The sequence below is a fragment of the Protomyctophum parallelum genome, assembly GCF_964188405.1.
Source record: "Protomyctophum parallelum genome assembly, chromosome: 13".
Classification (NCBI taxonomy): Eukaryota; Metazoa; Chordata; class Actinopteri; order Myctophiformes; family Myctophidae; genus Protomyctophum; species Protomyctophum parallelum.
Window position 1 is genome coordinate 3127031 of NC_139708.1, and position 17141 is coordinate 3144171.

At 44.6% G+C, this 17141-nt stretch overlaps 2 protein-coding genes across 3 annotated transcripts in view; one reads left to right on the forward strand and one right to left on the reverse strand.

Annotated features, from left to right (window-relative positions):
* Nucleotides 1-17141, forward strand: part of yipf2 (Yip1 domain family, member 2) — a 60076-nt gene that overhangs the window by 18860 nt on the left and 24075 nt on the right. The window contains exons 1-5 of one of the 2 annotated variants that reach the window (XM_083779860.1): nt 8247-8300; nt 11278-11343; nt 11657-11817; nt 12406-12486; nt 13099-13186. In XM_083779860.1, coding sequence (XP_083635986.1) covers nt 11313-11343; nt 11657-11817; nt 12406-12486; nt 13099-13186 — 361 coding nt within the window. In that variant the 5' untranslated portion in view covers nt 8247-8300; nt 11278-11312. Of the gene's footprint in view, nt 1-8246; nt 8301-11277; nt 11344-11656; nt 11818-12405; nt 12487-13098; nt 13187-17141 lie in introns of those variants that run through there. The other variant, XM_083779861.1, reaches the window with a different exon arrangement.
* Nucleotides 4592-7198, reverse strand: timm29 (translocase of inner mitochondrial membrane 29). The gene is made up of 3 exons (XM_083779241.1): nt 7022-7198; nt 6103-6516; nt 4592-5485 (listed from the first exon to the last, which is right to left on the reverse strand). Exons 1-3 carry the CDS (start codon nt 7137-7139, stop codon nt 5226-5228), a joined length of 792 nt encoding a protein of 263 aa, XP_083635367.1. The 5' UTR covers nt 7140-7198; the 3' UTR covers nt 4592-5225.

Genomic DNA, 17141 nt, shown 5'->3' on the forward strand with positions numbered 1-17141 from the left:
AGTGGTTAATTAATAGGCCTTCTCACAAACAGGGAGGCAGAACAGACAACAAACCCAGGCTACATCAACAGAGTATACAGGAAATTAACTCGTTTTGTACCAGTGTAGTCATGTGAAATTCATATATTGAAATTTGATGTTTTGCAATTAACCTGGGTACTAATACCCACTTTTTACTGTCAATTTAATTTGTACACATTTGGAGTTACAGGCATAACGTATATATAAACTCTTCTCCCTTCTGGCTCCAAAACTATGGAATGCACTTCCCATTGCAATAGTAAGATGTTATCATGTTAGTAAGATGTTAAAAGTACAAATATTTAGGACGACCGTTGAGCCGATTCTACTCTATGGCTCGACATGGTCACTTTCAAAGAAACAAAAGAATCGGTTGGATGGCACTTACACCCGCCTTCTAATGAGAGCGCAAAATCTGTCTTGGAAGAGCCACCCATCGACTGATCTAATATACAGCAACCTTCCCTGTGTTTCTTCACTAGTCCGATCCAGAAGAGCGCAGTTTGCCGGCCACTGCTACAGAGCTGACAATGAGGTTATATCTTCCCTTCTTCTCTGGAGTCCTGCCTCAGGGCGGACCAGAGGTAGAAAGCTGTCGTTCCCTGATGTCATCGCTAGGGACACATGCAGGAACTGGGGGTGGCAATGAAGGACCGGTGCTTCAGTAGGCAGGAACTGGGGGTGGCAATGAAGGACCGGTGCTTCAGTAGGCAGGAACTGGGGGTGGCAATGAAGGACCGGTGCTTCAGTAGGCAGGAACTGGGGGTGGCAATGAAGGACCGGTGCTTCAGTAGGCAGGAACTGGGGGTGGCAATGAAGGACCGGGAAGTCTGGCGTAGCATTGTGGAATCCATGATCTCGACCGCGGTCGGTTATGAATGAAACTTTATTGACAGCCGTAGCCAGTAGATGACAAACAACAATTAAAAACATACAAAACAGTTACAAATAAATACATTGGTTCATAAAACTCTAAAACTCTCTCGTAAATTATGATGTAAATCTTCTGCTGTAGTCTAAAACCCCACATCTTCAGACTCCATCTTAGCCCGTAGCACTTGTCGTAGGCTAGCAGTAGCACTTGCCTTTGCCCCGTCGACCTTACAGGCGTACGCAAAGGCTCAACTTATGTACTTAATACTTATTACTCATTTTGCTCCTATGCCACTAAAGAAATGTGAATCCCTATCCACCTTCAAAACCGCTGCGGGCGGCTCCAATTCAAAACTGGCCCATGTAAAAAGTGAAAGTAAAAGATTGATCGAACCGATGCTGATTAATCTAAAAACAACTAGAATCGGCCGATACCGATGCGTTTGCCGATTAATCTCCCATCACTACTGTTCACCTATTCTGTAAATACTGTGTATTTGATGATAACTTTTTCTTTTTTGTATGTGTATATTCTTTAAATGTTTTGTTGAAAATGGAGGACTGATAGTTTTTGTATTGACCTGTTGGCTGTACCTTCCTTGGATATGTGCACCACCACCTGCATAAATGTTTTGGGTAATTTCATGAATAAAGAAAAGAAAAATCCAAGAAATGTAATAAATTAGAAAACCAATGTTTAAGAATGAGTGCAAATCCAATCTACAAGCTCACAACGCGGCGTGAAGCTATGCATTGATTATTCTAAGCTTGCATAAAATATAGAAGGGAGCTCCAACCGTGCCTCTAGTCTAGCCTATAGCAGGCCAGTCTGGTGCATCTCAGAAGCAGGACAGATAACATGCGAAGGCACTGGAGCAGCTCAGAAGATTTAGGCCCTTGGTTTATTATAACAGGGTGCAAATAGAAAGTGACAACGTTTCGATGTGTAACTTACACATTGAAACGTTGTTGTGTAAGGACCAGAGCTACAGCCCCGCCCCCAAGCTACTGTATTCATTTCAATAGAAGTTGCACTTGCTCAGTGGCGTTTTGAAGCACCCGGAAGACTGCCGGAAGTAATACAACTCAATGGCTCTAGCGAGTGGAAGTTAAAGGACAACTTTAGTTTTTTTCAACCAAGGTTCATGTTTTAGGTTGTTATTAGAGAAACTAAAAGGTGAGTGTTAATTTTCTTTCATTTGCTGCTTTCTTTCGTTTTAGGGATTTTTGACAGGGGGGCGGGGGCATTCGAGCATGGGGCTAAATATGTATTTTCTTACCAAATTTGATGGTGATTTATTTATTTATTATTTACTATAGTCCTAATAAACCCCAGGAAATTACATCTGGCCACAGAAGATCACAGGATCTACTGAATGTGAAGGTAGCCTACTGGGGGAAGGCTTATACTGTGTGTATAGGCTCAATATGTCAGTTTGACACATTCAGTAGATCCTGTGATCTTTTGTGGCCAGATGTAATTTCTTGGGGTCTAGTAAGACTATAGTAAATAATAAAAAAATAAACCGCCATAATATTTTGTAAAGAAATACATATTTAGCCCCATGCTCGAATGCCCCCCTGTCAAAAACTGCTAAAATCCCCAAAACGAAAGAAAGCTGCAAATGAAAAGAAATTAACACTCACACTCATTAGTTTCTCTAATAACAAGCTAAAACATGAACCTTGGTTGAAAAAAACTAAAGTTGTCCTTTAAGCCCGGACCTCAAATTTGAGGTACGAGATGACGCACGTTACGCACATGACGTCACTGTCCGTCCACCTCCATTAACGTGCTGAAGTAGGTAGTGGCAGCTTCAACGTTGGATAGCCTTATTGGGGGCTTGATCGAGACGGATCTGTCTGATATTTCATATTCTACCCTAATTGGCTAACATTGGCTTCCTAAATTTGCAGGATTGGCCAGTTTTGAACAAAATGCCTCATATCATGCACGAGAACGTACCATGCAATTTACGTGAAATTCTGCATGCACATATAATAGGCCCGGTCTTTGTGGCAGGCGGAACAGTTCCTCACCTAGGGCACCATAAAAATAAATCCAATCAGATAAAATCTTTGGTGGGTGCCCACCCAGGCACCCCCTTATTATTTGAGCAAATAATCAAGAAGACATGCACTGTGCACCCCTGTTCTGTTCCTTACAATGTCTCATCTGCTGCAGTGCTGGTTGTGCCTGCTTTAAATGGGGGATGTCGTCACACTTTACTTAACAGGCAACCCAAAAAGCTGTAGAAATAAGACATTCGTCCACATGGCTTTGTTGACATTCTGCAAGCATCTATGCTCTTCTGATTCGGAAAAAAGGGTAAAAACACTGGAATACACTAGGATTATACCTAATACATGCCACTCAAATAGTTATATTACTGGCACATTTTAAAAACACAAATCAGGGGATCACTGGCACAAAATATTTTCATGGGGGTCTGTGGCCAAATACATATTAATGTGGGGGGTCTTTGTCACGAAAAGGGCAAGGTGCAAATATGCATTAGGGGGTGCCCAACTCCAATTGTGCTAGTAAACATTACCTGGAGAAAAAGGAAGAAGGGAAAAAAAACATTATATAGTCCTTTAAAGGGAAGAGGGTAGAACTTAGAATAGAACTATTCAAATGCCATTTCAACACTTACAGTACATTTCAATGACACCAACTCAGAAACCCCAGTGCCATCTATTGGCGAAGGGTAGACACTGCATTTTGAGAGAATAATGTATGAAGTGTCAACAGTGAATGAATGATACTCAAACTTTTAAATTTCAAGGACACCCAGTTTGATGGGCCAACAGACTATAGAGCGTCGCAGTCCCGCCCCCTCGAGAGACCCGGAAAATAAATCGCCGTTCATTTTCCTCATAGGCATTTCTTAAAGTATTTATTTAAAGACGGTTACGCCGCGGACAAAGCCAACTCGGATCGTGACAAATCATGACAATGAACACAATATTTTGGGCCGGAGACAACACTATTTTTTTTTTTCTTTTTCTTATAAATTCCCTAAGCAGGAACTGGGGATGGTAATGAAGGATCGGAAAGTCTGGCATGGCAATGTGAAATCCATGATCTCGATGATCTCGGTCGCCTTAACACCAGGATGTTATACTACGATTAAAATGAATCCTGCTGCATATTGTCATGAAGTGCGCTTCATTTGGCAGGTGTGAAGGCTCATTCAAATTCTGGTTCGCCAAGCTTCTAAGCGCACATGACTTCGATTCACTGCAGGTGTGAATGCAATCCGCATCAAATAAAGGAAATGAAGCAAACTTTTCGTCCCAAGTAGTACTCAAAGTACAATTTTAACACCATAGATTTCACTGTGTAGTTTATGAATTGACCACATTGATAAAGTTCCCTGCTGCGGTTGACAGCGCAGTGTGAACGCAGCAAATTAAAAATGCAAGAATGATGCAAACTTGAAGTACAGGTGAGGATGCGAACAAAGAATCAACTTTAACAATTCTGCTCAACACATATAAGGCCCTGCATTCCACAGGTTGAGATCCACTGCCCTAGACCAGGGGTTCAACGTTTGACTGAATTGCTTTGGCCATATCTCGACTCTCTCTCGAGAGACCCCCGCCCCTCTCCCCCTATACAAATTGACCACTACAATAACCTTAATAATAGAGTAAATATGACAAACAGAAATAAATACTGAAACCACATATAATCATTAAGCAAACTTTATGCATGTACTATGTGTACTATGTAAACTCTTAATTTCCATTTTCCAGCAATTCAGGTGCAATAATCTGGGGACCTACCAAAATAATTTGGCGACCCCCATGTTGAGAATGAGAACCCCTGCCCTAAACGACATTGTGAGTCATCGGTAAAACCTGTGAAGGAGGAAGGGAAGGAAGGGAAGGGGCCCAAGTTGTTTCCAAAATGGCGTGTGTGCCTAGAGCCCATTATGAGTCCAGTCCAAAGTGTTTGTCACACATTATATATCACACAGGACACACCCAGTGAGACGAGACATGATTGGTAAATTTACCACATGAACACCATCGTCCCCGCTCTGGCCACATCATGATAGCAAACATTCGTCGAACATAATGCAATTTTTGTTAAGGGATCTTGTGTTGATCGTCTTCAACGTTTTGCCTCTTTGCCGGAAATAGCCAATGTAATCTTGTAGATCTGCACTTTCAGCTAATGTTCCAAACAAAGAAAGAAACAAATCTCTGAGGACCCCTAGGGGTTTCGAAACCCCTGTTGAAGACCCCATGATATAAGTGGCAGATTTGAGCTCGTCTGCTTCGCCTTTAATGTTCGTTTGCTTAATTCTATTTTTTAATTCTCACTGCGCTGAGCTTTCTTTTTGCTCCTCTTCTTCCACTATTTCCGGTACTGCAGCAGCATCCTCACTGCTTTCTTTTAGCTCCGCCACTTCCTCCTCCATCTTCAGAGGCAGCCAGGAAGCCTTATGCAACCTCTCGTTGCGTTCCACCTCCTGGACAGTGGGGGGCAGTGTGGCGTTCATGTGTGTCGGGAGGCTCTTAAACTCCTCCTCGTTTATGTCATAGTCCTTCATCTTCTTGTCCAGCATCCACCAGCGTCCTGCAAATATAGTACATATATATTTTTCATTTATATATTATAACTATCAACTATTACTTTCATGTGTTTTTAGGTTTTTAATATTGATTCAGAATGGTCTCGCTCAGTGACCTCGCCGATAGGTAACACTCTGATACACTGTGGTCCGTCAATTAAATGATTCCCTGACGTCCACCGCCATTATAAGGGCCATCTTAAAACGCGTTTTTCTCTGAATTGATGTGTTTGAACAGAACGTTGACGTTAGTGGCTGATTACACAATCGCTACCTCGAGGTTACAATATTAATGCTCCTGATGACTTATAAAGAGACGGTAGCCACATTAGCTTTAGGGGATTTTGCTTCCGGTTCATTAAGCACATAAGCGGTCTCACCCCTACGACGCTTGCCTCCTCATATTTCTGGCATGTACTGTATACTTGAGGGGTGATTTCACCATTATGCCACACAAGCACATTACCTATTTTGGATTCGAAATGGCGATTTTCATCAAAAAGCAACACATTTGCACGCATGTGGTACCTAGTAGTAGTAAATAGTAATAGTAAAAACATAAGCCATTCATTTAATCATTTTATACCCTCAACAAATAGTCAATCTACAAGTTCAACCTTACCTGCGAAGCCCACGTCCAGCACGCGCTGAGGCAGCTCCCGCCACGGTATCGTTAGGTTGCTGCAGCTGGCCTCGTACAGATTGACGTAGTCGTCGTAGTCGGCGCGCCACGCCAGCGAGGCCACGCCCAGGCTGAGGTGGCACAGCCGTCCCTCGTTGTGCAGCTTGGTCAGGCTCTGCACGTGGCCGTCGGAGGCGCCGTTGCGTATCCACGGCGACAGGAGCCCCAGCTGGTTGGAGGATTCGAGGTACGCGGTGCGGAGGGAGTCCTCGCCGGGATTGGTGTATGCGCAGGCCGAGGCTCCGCCCAGCAGGCCCAGGTAGGTCAGCGCTTTGAGCGGCCGCTCCCAGGCGCCGACCACCACCTCCCTGCAGGCCTCCTTGTAGTCCGATACCACGGTGCGACACCACACACCTACCAACACACGCATGGAGAGATACACAGGCATGTGAGAACCACACTCTTACCAGTACCAACACACCGTAGCGGACCACACACACACACACACACAACTTTCAGAGGTGGCGCTCAGACTGGTTCTCAAGTATAATTTGCGAAACAGTCAGTTCATGATAGTACATACGGGATCATCCGCTGTTTAAAAGTCAATGACGTTTAATAAAGCATCATATTTACATTATAGTGTGTATGGGAAGAAAACAGAGAAAGTAATGTACTAATACTGTCTGTGCTTTATTTCAACTGCAACCTCAGACAGTTGAGTGAGTGAGTGTGTGTGCGCATTGTGCACGCATACACGTTGTAGTCTCTCTCTCTCACACACACACACACACACACACACACACACACACACACACACACACACACACACACACACACACACACACACACACACACACACACACGCACAGCGATCGGCCAGTCTCTCACGTCTGGGTTTCCGAGGCTAGTCTCTCACCTGCTCTGCTGTTTTTAACCCTTTCCCACCGTGTCGCGGTGACCTTCGCAGTGACGGCGGTACACAACGACCTCCTCTTCATCATCATCACCACCTTCATCGCCCATGAGCTCTTCATTGTGAGGAGTTATATGATTGTGACAGTCAGAGACAGGAACTTCAATGTCAGCGCTCATGTGCAGGGCAGGCAAGATGGCGCATGACGCGCTGGTGGCTGTGTGACAAAGATGGTGGAGAAATGGAAAGATGTGCTACTACCTCGGCCCTCGGCTGCAGTTTACCGGCCCCAGTTAAAAAAAAATCGCTTTCTTTCTTTCTCTCTCTCTCTCTCTCTCTCTCTCTCTCTCTCTCTCTCTCTCTCTCTCTGTCTGTCTGTCTGTCTGTCTGTCTGTCTGTCTGTCTGTCTCTCTGTCTCTCTCTGTCTGTCTGTCTGTCTGTCTGTGTGTCTCTCTTTCTTTCAACATGTTTAACAACATGCATGTGGGACATGTGGGTGACTGCGTGTCCTGCTTGAAATGAAAATGTTTGAGAACCACTGGTTCAAGCACAAGCATGGCGTCACAATTATACAAATAATCCACTCCAATCGATTCTCAATTATTTGAGATGGCAATCGTTTTAGTTCTTTTGTTTAAAGTGGGATATTTGGTAGTGCAACATTTCATTGTACTGTCTTTCGTGCTCTCGGCTACCACCTGCTGGACAGAGCGGGGTAGCGTCCACTTGCCACATCTGTAGTTCTACAGAGCCTGCAGTTCTGTGTGTGTGTGCACCATCTTTGCTGCAAATCGCGTCGCTGATTGGACCGTCCGTGTGTGATGTGTCATTAAAGGACGCAAGCGTGTTAAACAGTGACAAATATTAGAAATAATATAGTAGGTTTGAAATTTGATAAATATGTACACTTGTGTATGTGATCAAAATGAACAACGCGACGCCAAACTTGTATCTCACACAGTTATATAGTTAGTTATATAGTATATAGTATAGTATAGTATATATATATAGTATATATATATATATATATATATATATATAATATATAGTATATATATATAGTATATAGTATATAGTAAATATAGTTATATAGTGTAGATATGCGCAGAGCAATATGGATCATTCTGCTCACTTGCGACACACTGCGCATGCACCACAGTGACCACACAGACAGCAGCCAATCACGCGGTTCGCCTCGAGAGCCTTTCGACGTGTCCGGGTCACGTGACAGCATTGTGTACGTCCGCGTTGAGCTGCTGTATGCTGTTACCGTGATGTGAAGGTAATCTGTCATACTACATAATATGATATAACATAACATTATACATGTTAACCAGGGCTGCCATATTTCAGAAAATGTCAAGAGTGAGACTCTAGTGTCTTAATGTGTTCGACGCCGTCCGAAGGGCGGCGGCGAAAAAAAAATGCTTTTTTTAATGTCGATTTGGCCCGTTTTAACGTTGATATTTAACCTTAACACTGATGTCTTCACCTCCATGCCAGCTGCTCTCCCTGCACTGACAGCCTCCTCATGCTTAAAGTAGAAATGAAAAATATATCTATCTATCTATCTATCTATGCTCCTCAGACCCAGCCAGCCAGCCAGCAAGCCACACACATAGTACTCAGACCCAGCCAGCCAGCCAGCCACACACATAGTGCTCAGACCCAGCCAGCCAGCACGCCACACACATAGTGCTCAGATCCAGCCAGCCAGCAAGCCACACACATAGTGCTCAGACCCAGCCAGCCAGCAAGCCACACACAGTGCTCAGACCCAGCCAGCCACACACATAGCTCCCTCAAAAAATCTTCAAAAAACTGAAGAGGCTACTGGAGATTGGAGAACCTGATTTGGACATGATCTGATGCAGGAGTCAGGACAATGTCACTATGACAGAAAGAGAAGATGGGTCTTGCCACATTCATTCACCCCATAATCTCAGTGGAAATTGGGGAATATATATATGAATGTGGGAAAATTCCTTATTTTTACATTTTCTTAGTTCAAACAAGTCGCGATGCGGCCCCTCCCCCTTCACTTCACTTCACACACACACACACACACACACACACACACACACACGAATTTGTCCCTATAATGTGCATGGGCTATGGCACCGTTCCACTTCCTCATATCACGCAAGAGACGCCACACACCAGTATAGAAGAGAGATAGTCACAGGTCACTTACTCACTTGTTGTAACTTGTGGGGGCTATATTGTCTTCCATGAAAAATATTTCAAAGCGATGTTAAACTCCGCATGGCTCATTTCCATGCGTCACACAGTCAGGGACCCTGCTGACGATTTGGTCCCTCCTGCATATATCAGCGCTGCATGCAGATCGGCTATTTTACCGTTCGTGCGTTATTACGCGGCGGAGCCGCAGAGAAAATTGTTATTTATCATTATAATGCGTGTGAAATGGCATGTGTGGCGTGGTGCGTGGTAAAGGGTTAAATTGCGTGACTGTCACACTCAAAGGGTGAGACATGGCAGCTCTGTGTTAACAAAGCTCGATGATGTTTAGTTCCTTTAACGCTAATTGGTCATTGTTGTGTGGAAATCCAGTGGTTTAATGTGACCTGTGTGTGCTGGTAAACACTCAAACGCAAACATTTCGAGCAAGCTGTGTTGTGTTTGATCTGACAAGACAATGGTTGCCATTGCCAAGTTGCCAACTCGCTGAAATTAAGGGCCTTATTTACAAGGGAAAAAAGGCACATCCAGAAAATGGCTGTACATTTTTTGTATTTACAAATCACTGGAGCTCACTGGGGGGCATTAGCCCAACATAGCAGCTCTACAAGCTCACACAACACGTCACGACGTGACACGCTGTGAGCTTGTAGATTGGCTGCTTTTGGCAAAGAGATTAATGTAGACAGAAAAAAAGCGGTCAAAGTGCAGACAACTCACAATCAGTTTTCCCAAATCTAGATTAGATTAAGTGGTTAACCTAATGTATGTACTATGTACATTACATGTTTGAACTTATACCCCTCTCCCCCTCGCTTTCTCTCCCTCCCCTCCATCTCTCTTATCCCTCTCTCTCCCTTATCTCTCTCCATCCTCACATCTAGCAACGTAGGCCTGCACATCCACTCTCCGTCTCTCTCTCCCCCCTCTTCTCCCCCGCCTCTCTAGGCCAGGAGGCTCACCTAGGTCTCTCTCTCTCTCTCTCTCTCTCTCTCTCATCAGTAGCTGGCTACTGACCATACTATACTGATTGATGGCATCTGAAGCGGGTGCACCGCCACTTATATTGGCTCATGTGGCACAAACGTTATGCAAAGCTCAGCCTCCCTCACACGGGCCTGGAATTCAGCCAATCACAGTCAATTACGGGCCAGGAATTCAGCCACCACAGACAATTTGTTTGAGCCAATCATAGCGTGGTGTAATACACTTTCCAGCCAACCACAGTGCAGATTGACACATGACATTCGTAGCAAATTAAAATCTGTGGTGATTTGACCACAGATTTTAGTTATCAACAACACAAATGATTGGCCAACGACACACCCTCCAGCCAATCACCTCACGGCATGACACCTCTTTCAACCAATCAGTGCAGGAATCCAGCCAATCACGGCACAAGTTGATAATGATAATAATAATAATAATAATTAGTAAAACATTTGTGGAGATCTGCTATTTTCACAAGTTTGGGTACCTCTTTTGGCCTGATGGGAGGCCTGATGAAGGGAACTGGTTGGAATAACGCGTTCCTTCCATGCGCTACGTCCAACCGGGGAAACTCCCCCCTGTCAGGTGAGAAGAAGCGGACTCCTCATGTATTGGAGGAAGCATGAGGCCATGAAAGCAGCAAATGCAAAAAAACGAAGAAAAAAACGAAGAATAACTTAATAAAACATGAACCTTGGTTGAAAAAAAAAAGGAAAAAAACAAAGTTGTCCTTTAACCAATTTATCCAGTTATATGGTAGCTATTTCAAAAATAGCAGATCGACAAGGTTACAGCACGTCACTTCGTGCCATGCTCTGAACTTGTTCATCTTCTATTTTTGAAAATGTTTGAAAAATATCGAAATAGTTTGGAAAACCTTTTTTAGTTTTTTAATAAATCTTCTCTTCCGGCAAATCTTCTCTTCCCTGACACAAGCTGTTCAGTTTGTCTGTGACCAAATACAATACGTAATGATTTGGTTTCACCAGGATGATGAAGGGGTGCTGTTCTGTTCATAATGTCATAATATGAATATTTAATCTAATCCTTCAAATTGTTCCCTATAGGTCTTGCATGAGGTTGCAGTTATTCCACAATTACAATGGCGAGTCCAGATGATCTGAAATTCCAAGGTAGGCTTTCCACACATTTAAAGCATTCATATTATCATTCCTGTAGGATGGAAACCTTGTAACGTCCCTATAACAAACTTTCTTTTGCTGCTTTCTTGTGTGACACAGTTGTACAATTAAAATGAAAACATACTTTGTAATTTGTACTTTTGATGACTTAACTGTGTGTGTGTGTGTGTGTGTGTGTGTGTGTGTGTGTGTGTGTGTGTGTGTGTGTGTGTGTGTGTGTGTGTGTGTGTGTGTGTGTGTGTGTGTGTGTGTGTGTGTGTGTGTGTGTGTGTGTGTGTGTGTGTGTGTGTGTGTGTGTGCACAGACTTTGAGGAGGTGGCAGGCCTGCTTGCAGCAGCACCGGGAGCGTCCACTGTTCCTCTGGTCACCTCGCCTCCTGCAGGAGATGAACGGAGAGGTTCCACTGGAGGAGACGTGAAGGTGGAGCTGTCAGATGACGAGGAGGGACAGGAGGAGAGCTCCGGGGTCAGTCCACTCGTGTGCTCCACTCGCTCACTATAGCGGTGTAGTCGCTCCAAACCTCTGCCCTAAACACCCTCTGGTGTTGTGATGGTGGACATCATTGATGTTTTTGAAGTAGTTTGGGAGGGGACGGGCAGTGGGGACGCCCTCGGCCGGGCAGGGACCAGGGGCATCACCCTGGGGACGTCTGCCCGACCGAGGGCACAGCCAGTCAGGGGCCGAGGGCGCCCCCACAGCCAGGCAGGGACCAGGGGCATCACCCTGGGGACGTCTGCCCGGCCGAGGGCACAGCCAGGCAGGGGCCGAGGGCGCCCCCACAGCCAGGCAGAGACCAGGGGCATCACCCTGGGGACGTCTGCCCGGCCACACTTAACAGCTGATGATGTGGTGGTCGGTGGGGTGGGTGGGAGAGGCTGAGCAAGCTGTCTGTGCATTTATGCATGTATGTATGTATGTGTTTGTATATTGTCTTTATCTGTGTACTGTACGTATCTTGTATGTTACGGGTCCCCCTCTAAAATGAGATGAGATGCAAGGGGCTATCCCTTCAATAAAATCTTTACAATCTCTTTGTCATGTCTGTGGTAACAGCTCCTAGGAGGCCCACAGCCAACCAGTGGATTCTGGACCTTTGAATACTACCAGTCATTCTTCAATGTAGACACTATGCAGGTACGAATGGGCCACCACTCTGTGCTACACTGTGCTAATGGCCTTTTAAAAATATGTAATTATAAGGGTGGGCGGGTTACAGCTTCAAGGGGGTGCCCAGCAAATTTAGTTATCATGGCATCAAAAATATCTGTAGCAAACCATTATATGTTGGCTATTCAAAAACAGCAGATCTACAAGCTATTTTTGGAGAATTTCTGAAAAATATGAAATATGTTTGGATAATTTAGATTCATTTATTTTTAATAGATCTTCTCTTCCGACGGTCCCTGTCACAAAACATTTTCAGATGGGGTTCCTTGGCCAAATACATATTAACGCATTCTGAACGGGAACCCATTTTGGTGTTAGCATCATGTTATGCTTTAGCTATTTAAAAATAGCAGATCTACAAGCTCATATCGCGCCACTCGGTGGCGCGATATGAGCTTGTAGATCTGCTATTTTCGAAAAATCGAAGAACGACTGGCGTAGAAACATAGCTTTTTCAGAAAACTGTCAGGATGTAGAAGACGTTTATAGAATCTGATCTCAGGTCAGAATGGGTTAATTTAGGGGTGCTTATTGTCACCGATGTCACCATTTGGTTTTCACTCTTTTGACACATTGCAGGTATTGGACAGAGTCAAAGGGTCGGTGATGCCATTCCCTGGGAGGAACTTTATCAAACACTACCTCAGGAACAACCCAGATCTATATGGTAAGCACTGTTTGATATTGTCTAGAGCAGTGGTTTGCAAACGTTTTTGGCTCAGGTCACCCCTATGAATAATGTTACCATCCACGTCACGTCTGATTGACATTGTTAATTTTTAGAACCTTATGTGATATTATGCTACGTAAATATGTGAGGTCTCACTCTAAGATCCGGTACGTCATGAGGAAAATTTGAGAGAATATCCGTTTCCCATTAGGACCGAACGTTTTTACTTGGCGTTTAACCCATTCTGACCTGAGATCAGATTCATACGAGGTTTCCGCCGGACACACACTGGTCTGATGAACCCATTCTGACCTGAGATCAGATTCTAGAAATGTCAGTCGCTCTTCGATTTTTCAAAAATAGCAGACCTACAAGCTCATATCGCGCCACTCGGTGGTGCGATATGAGCTTGTAGATCTGCTATTTTTCAATAGCTAAAGCATAACATGATGCTGACACCAAAACGGGTGCCCGGTCAGAATGGGTTAAACACTTGAACCCCTTCATCCTTATTCTGGGGGAACATTTGCCAAAAATAGACTATCTACAGGCTCAGAAGCTCGTGGATCTGCTATTTATACTTTGTGTACTTACTGTAAATTGAAAAAGAACTCACCAAGAAGAACAGTGCAATTCACATCTGTGTTACTAAGTCTAGTCAGGGGTTTGGGCTGGGGACCTTGGCCATGTCTCGCCATTGAGATTAGACGATTATACTAAAGGCTCATACATAGTCTGGATTTAAGGTGGTGGGGTGACCACCGAACTACAACATGACGTCACTGAGCCGCGGTGAAGAGCAAACCACCGCCACCGCTCCAGCCCTTCTCTCTGTTTCTACTCACCACCGCTCAATGTTATTTCAGCTCCGGTGGTCAGATCACCACCGGAGAGGTGGTCACCTCACCACCGAAAATCCAGACTATGAATAGGCCTTAAGGCCCTCATTTATCAACCGTGCGTACGCCAAAATATGGGCGCACGCCGAAATTACCGACATTTTCGGCATTTAACATTTCCGGCAAAGCTTGAAATTGAACTTGAGTAGGACAAATAGTCACGTCTGGTCGCGAGCTGGCGTACGCTGTTTTTCTGTTTTACACAAGCGGAGCAGCCTTGTCTGAACTGCTGAGAGGCTGTCACAGGCATCAAAACATATATGTATTCACTCCTAAAATGTTTATATAAAAGGTATGTATAATGTATATGGGCTACATGTAAAAAATAAATAAATAAAAATGTTAAGGAATACATGTGTCATATGAAATTAGTAGGAGATAAAATCGCGCAATTAAAAACAATGTTGCAAGAGATGCTTAAGCCATTTAAACAGTGTTTTGCATGAGCGCATACATGCGAGGATTTGGGCTGTCTGTGCTGAAATATTTCCATGACGGGACGTTGGAGAGTATAGTGCAGCAGCTGCTGCAGCTCAGCTGCGGAGAGTCCCAACGTGCAGGTATAGCCTACTGTAGCCTAGTCTAGGAAAATTGGCCTCAGATCCTGTGCAGCAGGGGCGTGACCCAGTGCGTTGCGTTTCAAATGAAATGCGAATCAAAAGACAGGGGCGGGTTCCACATGGAGTGGGCGCTACATCTAAATAAGACGGAAGGGAAACAATTGCTCCTTGAGCGGTGGTGGCCTACTACAATTCAATTTGGAATTGGATTCCCTTCGGACTATTTTCATGGTATGCACAGTGCTTCAGACCGGAAAGGGGAGTGTCCGCTCAGATTCTGAGCGCAACGTACTTCCCTCACAGGGATACGGTCCTTTTTCCCCAGAAGTCTTTCTCGCCCGCCTAGTGGCGAAAAATAAAACTTCTGGGAACTCAGATTAACTGTAGCCTAATCTACAGCATGAAGGCCGATGTCTTTCTTACGGTATGTGCAATATAATAAACCCGACGCGTCGCTCGAATGCCAAATGTACCGTGCCAGGCTCCCAGCGCAAGTGGGAACTGCATCGGAGATATAGGTATATTACCCAGCCAGCCCATGCACCAGCCACATGAGGCTATGGTTTTGGCTGCACATTCATATAACAGTGAACGACTGCGAGGCAATCTAAATAGACTGTCGAACGTCGGAACGTGCATGGTCAGTTGGTCACGGACGGACCACTGTGATAGAGAGAGACAGACAGACAGGACAGGAGGAGCACCTGCAAAACAGCAGCGTGTGTGTGCCTATTTGTTATTTAATTATGGTTCACAGGTTCAGGTTTTCGTTCTAATAATTTAATATACAACTAACAACACACAGTGAAAGTTGCAAATAGGATATGTGCGTGCGTGCGGTGAGGCGGGCAGCAAGGGAAGCGAAGCGAGAGGAAAACAGACAGCTTTATTTTAATGTGTCATGTAGGTGCGTGCGTGCGTGCGTGCATGACAGCAAGGCAAGCGAGGTGAGAGTGAAACAGACAGGGTAGGCCTACAACTTTATTTAATTCATGCAGGTGTTCGTTCTTTATTTGTTTAACAACACACCAGTTAGTTGGGCTTGCAAGTTGCGTGTGCGTGCTGTGCGTGTGTATGAGAGAGGGGGGTGAGGCGGGCAGCAAGGCACGGGAGAAACCTATTTTTTCATGTAACCATGGTTTCAGGAAACGTATTGCCGTTGTTCATGTCGCAAAAACGAGGGCGTGAGAACAAAATTAAGGAAGGATCAGCTGTTTGGATCACTTTATAAATGCCGTGGCGACGTGGGTGTACTACAAAACCTGCACTCGAATCTGTGGCAGATTTTACACTCGATTGATAAATGAGGGCCTAAGTGTGACAGGCCTAGTCGCTTGTAGATTTACTATTGTAGCTGTATGGTTGCCCCAGACTAGGGACGCTAGGGTCCAATGCGGTTAATCACTGTTACCAATGTCAAGAGCATTAACCCATTCTGAACGGGCACCCATTTTGGTGTCAGCATCATGTTATGCTTTAGCTATTGAAAAATAGCAGATCTACAAGCTCATATCGCGCCACCGAGTGGCGCGATACGAGCTTGTAGGTCTGCTATTTTTGAAAAATCGAAGAGCGACTGACATTTCTAGAATCTGATCTCAGGTCAGAATGGGTTCATCAGACCAGTGTGTGTCCAGTGGAAACCTCGTTTAGAATCTGATCTCAGGTCAGAATGGGTTCATCAGACCAGTGTGTGTCCAGTGGAAACCTCGTTTAGAATCTGATCTCAGGTCAGAATGGGTTAACAGGTTCCGTCCTCAGAGACCCTCACACTTGGCAGGAAAAGAAAGAAAGAAACAAACCCCCAGGAAGGATCCCCCCCCCCCTTCCTTCCAGCCACATGGGACAGGTGCAGCACAATGAGCACATGGGACAGGTGCAGCACAATGAGCACATGGGACAGGTGCAGCACAATGAGCACATGGGACAGGTGCAGCACAATGAGCACATGGACAGGTGCAGCACAATGAGCACATGGGACAGGTGCAGCACAATGAGCACAAGCCAAGTGGGAGATATTCAAATGCAAAAACTAACAAAGGAACTAAACTTGTCAATAGTGTTTGATGTACTTGGCAGAAGCCTTGCGTCACTATCGTGACACGTTGTAAGCTTATAGATCAGCTATGTCTGCTTTCTTTTTTTTCCTTTTACCTTTTTGTTAATGAATGCTAGTCGTGACAGCCCTAGATATCTGTGATATCAATCCAACTAGTCATACAGAAGAACACATGTTTACAAATAATCACATCAGTGTGAACTGAGCAGTGCAGGCTGCTCAACAACTGCTGTTATAGTTATAGTGCTCGGTGTGAATAGTGCTTTGATCTCGCCACTCGTTCGAACTCAATGAGGAAGTTCCAAACATTAGAACTACGATTGGAACTTCCTCATTGAGATAGAATGAGCATTTCCACATTCCATTCTTACAATGGGAGTCTATGCAAGTGATGTAACTCTCTTAAAGGAAAGGGGAAAAAAGTTAGATAATAT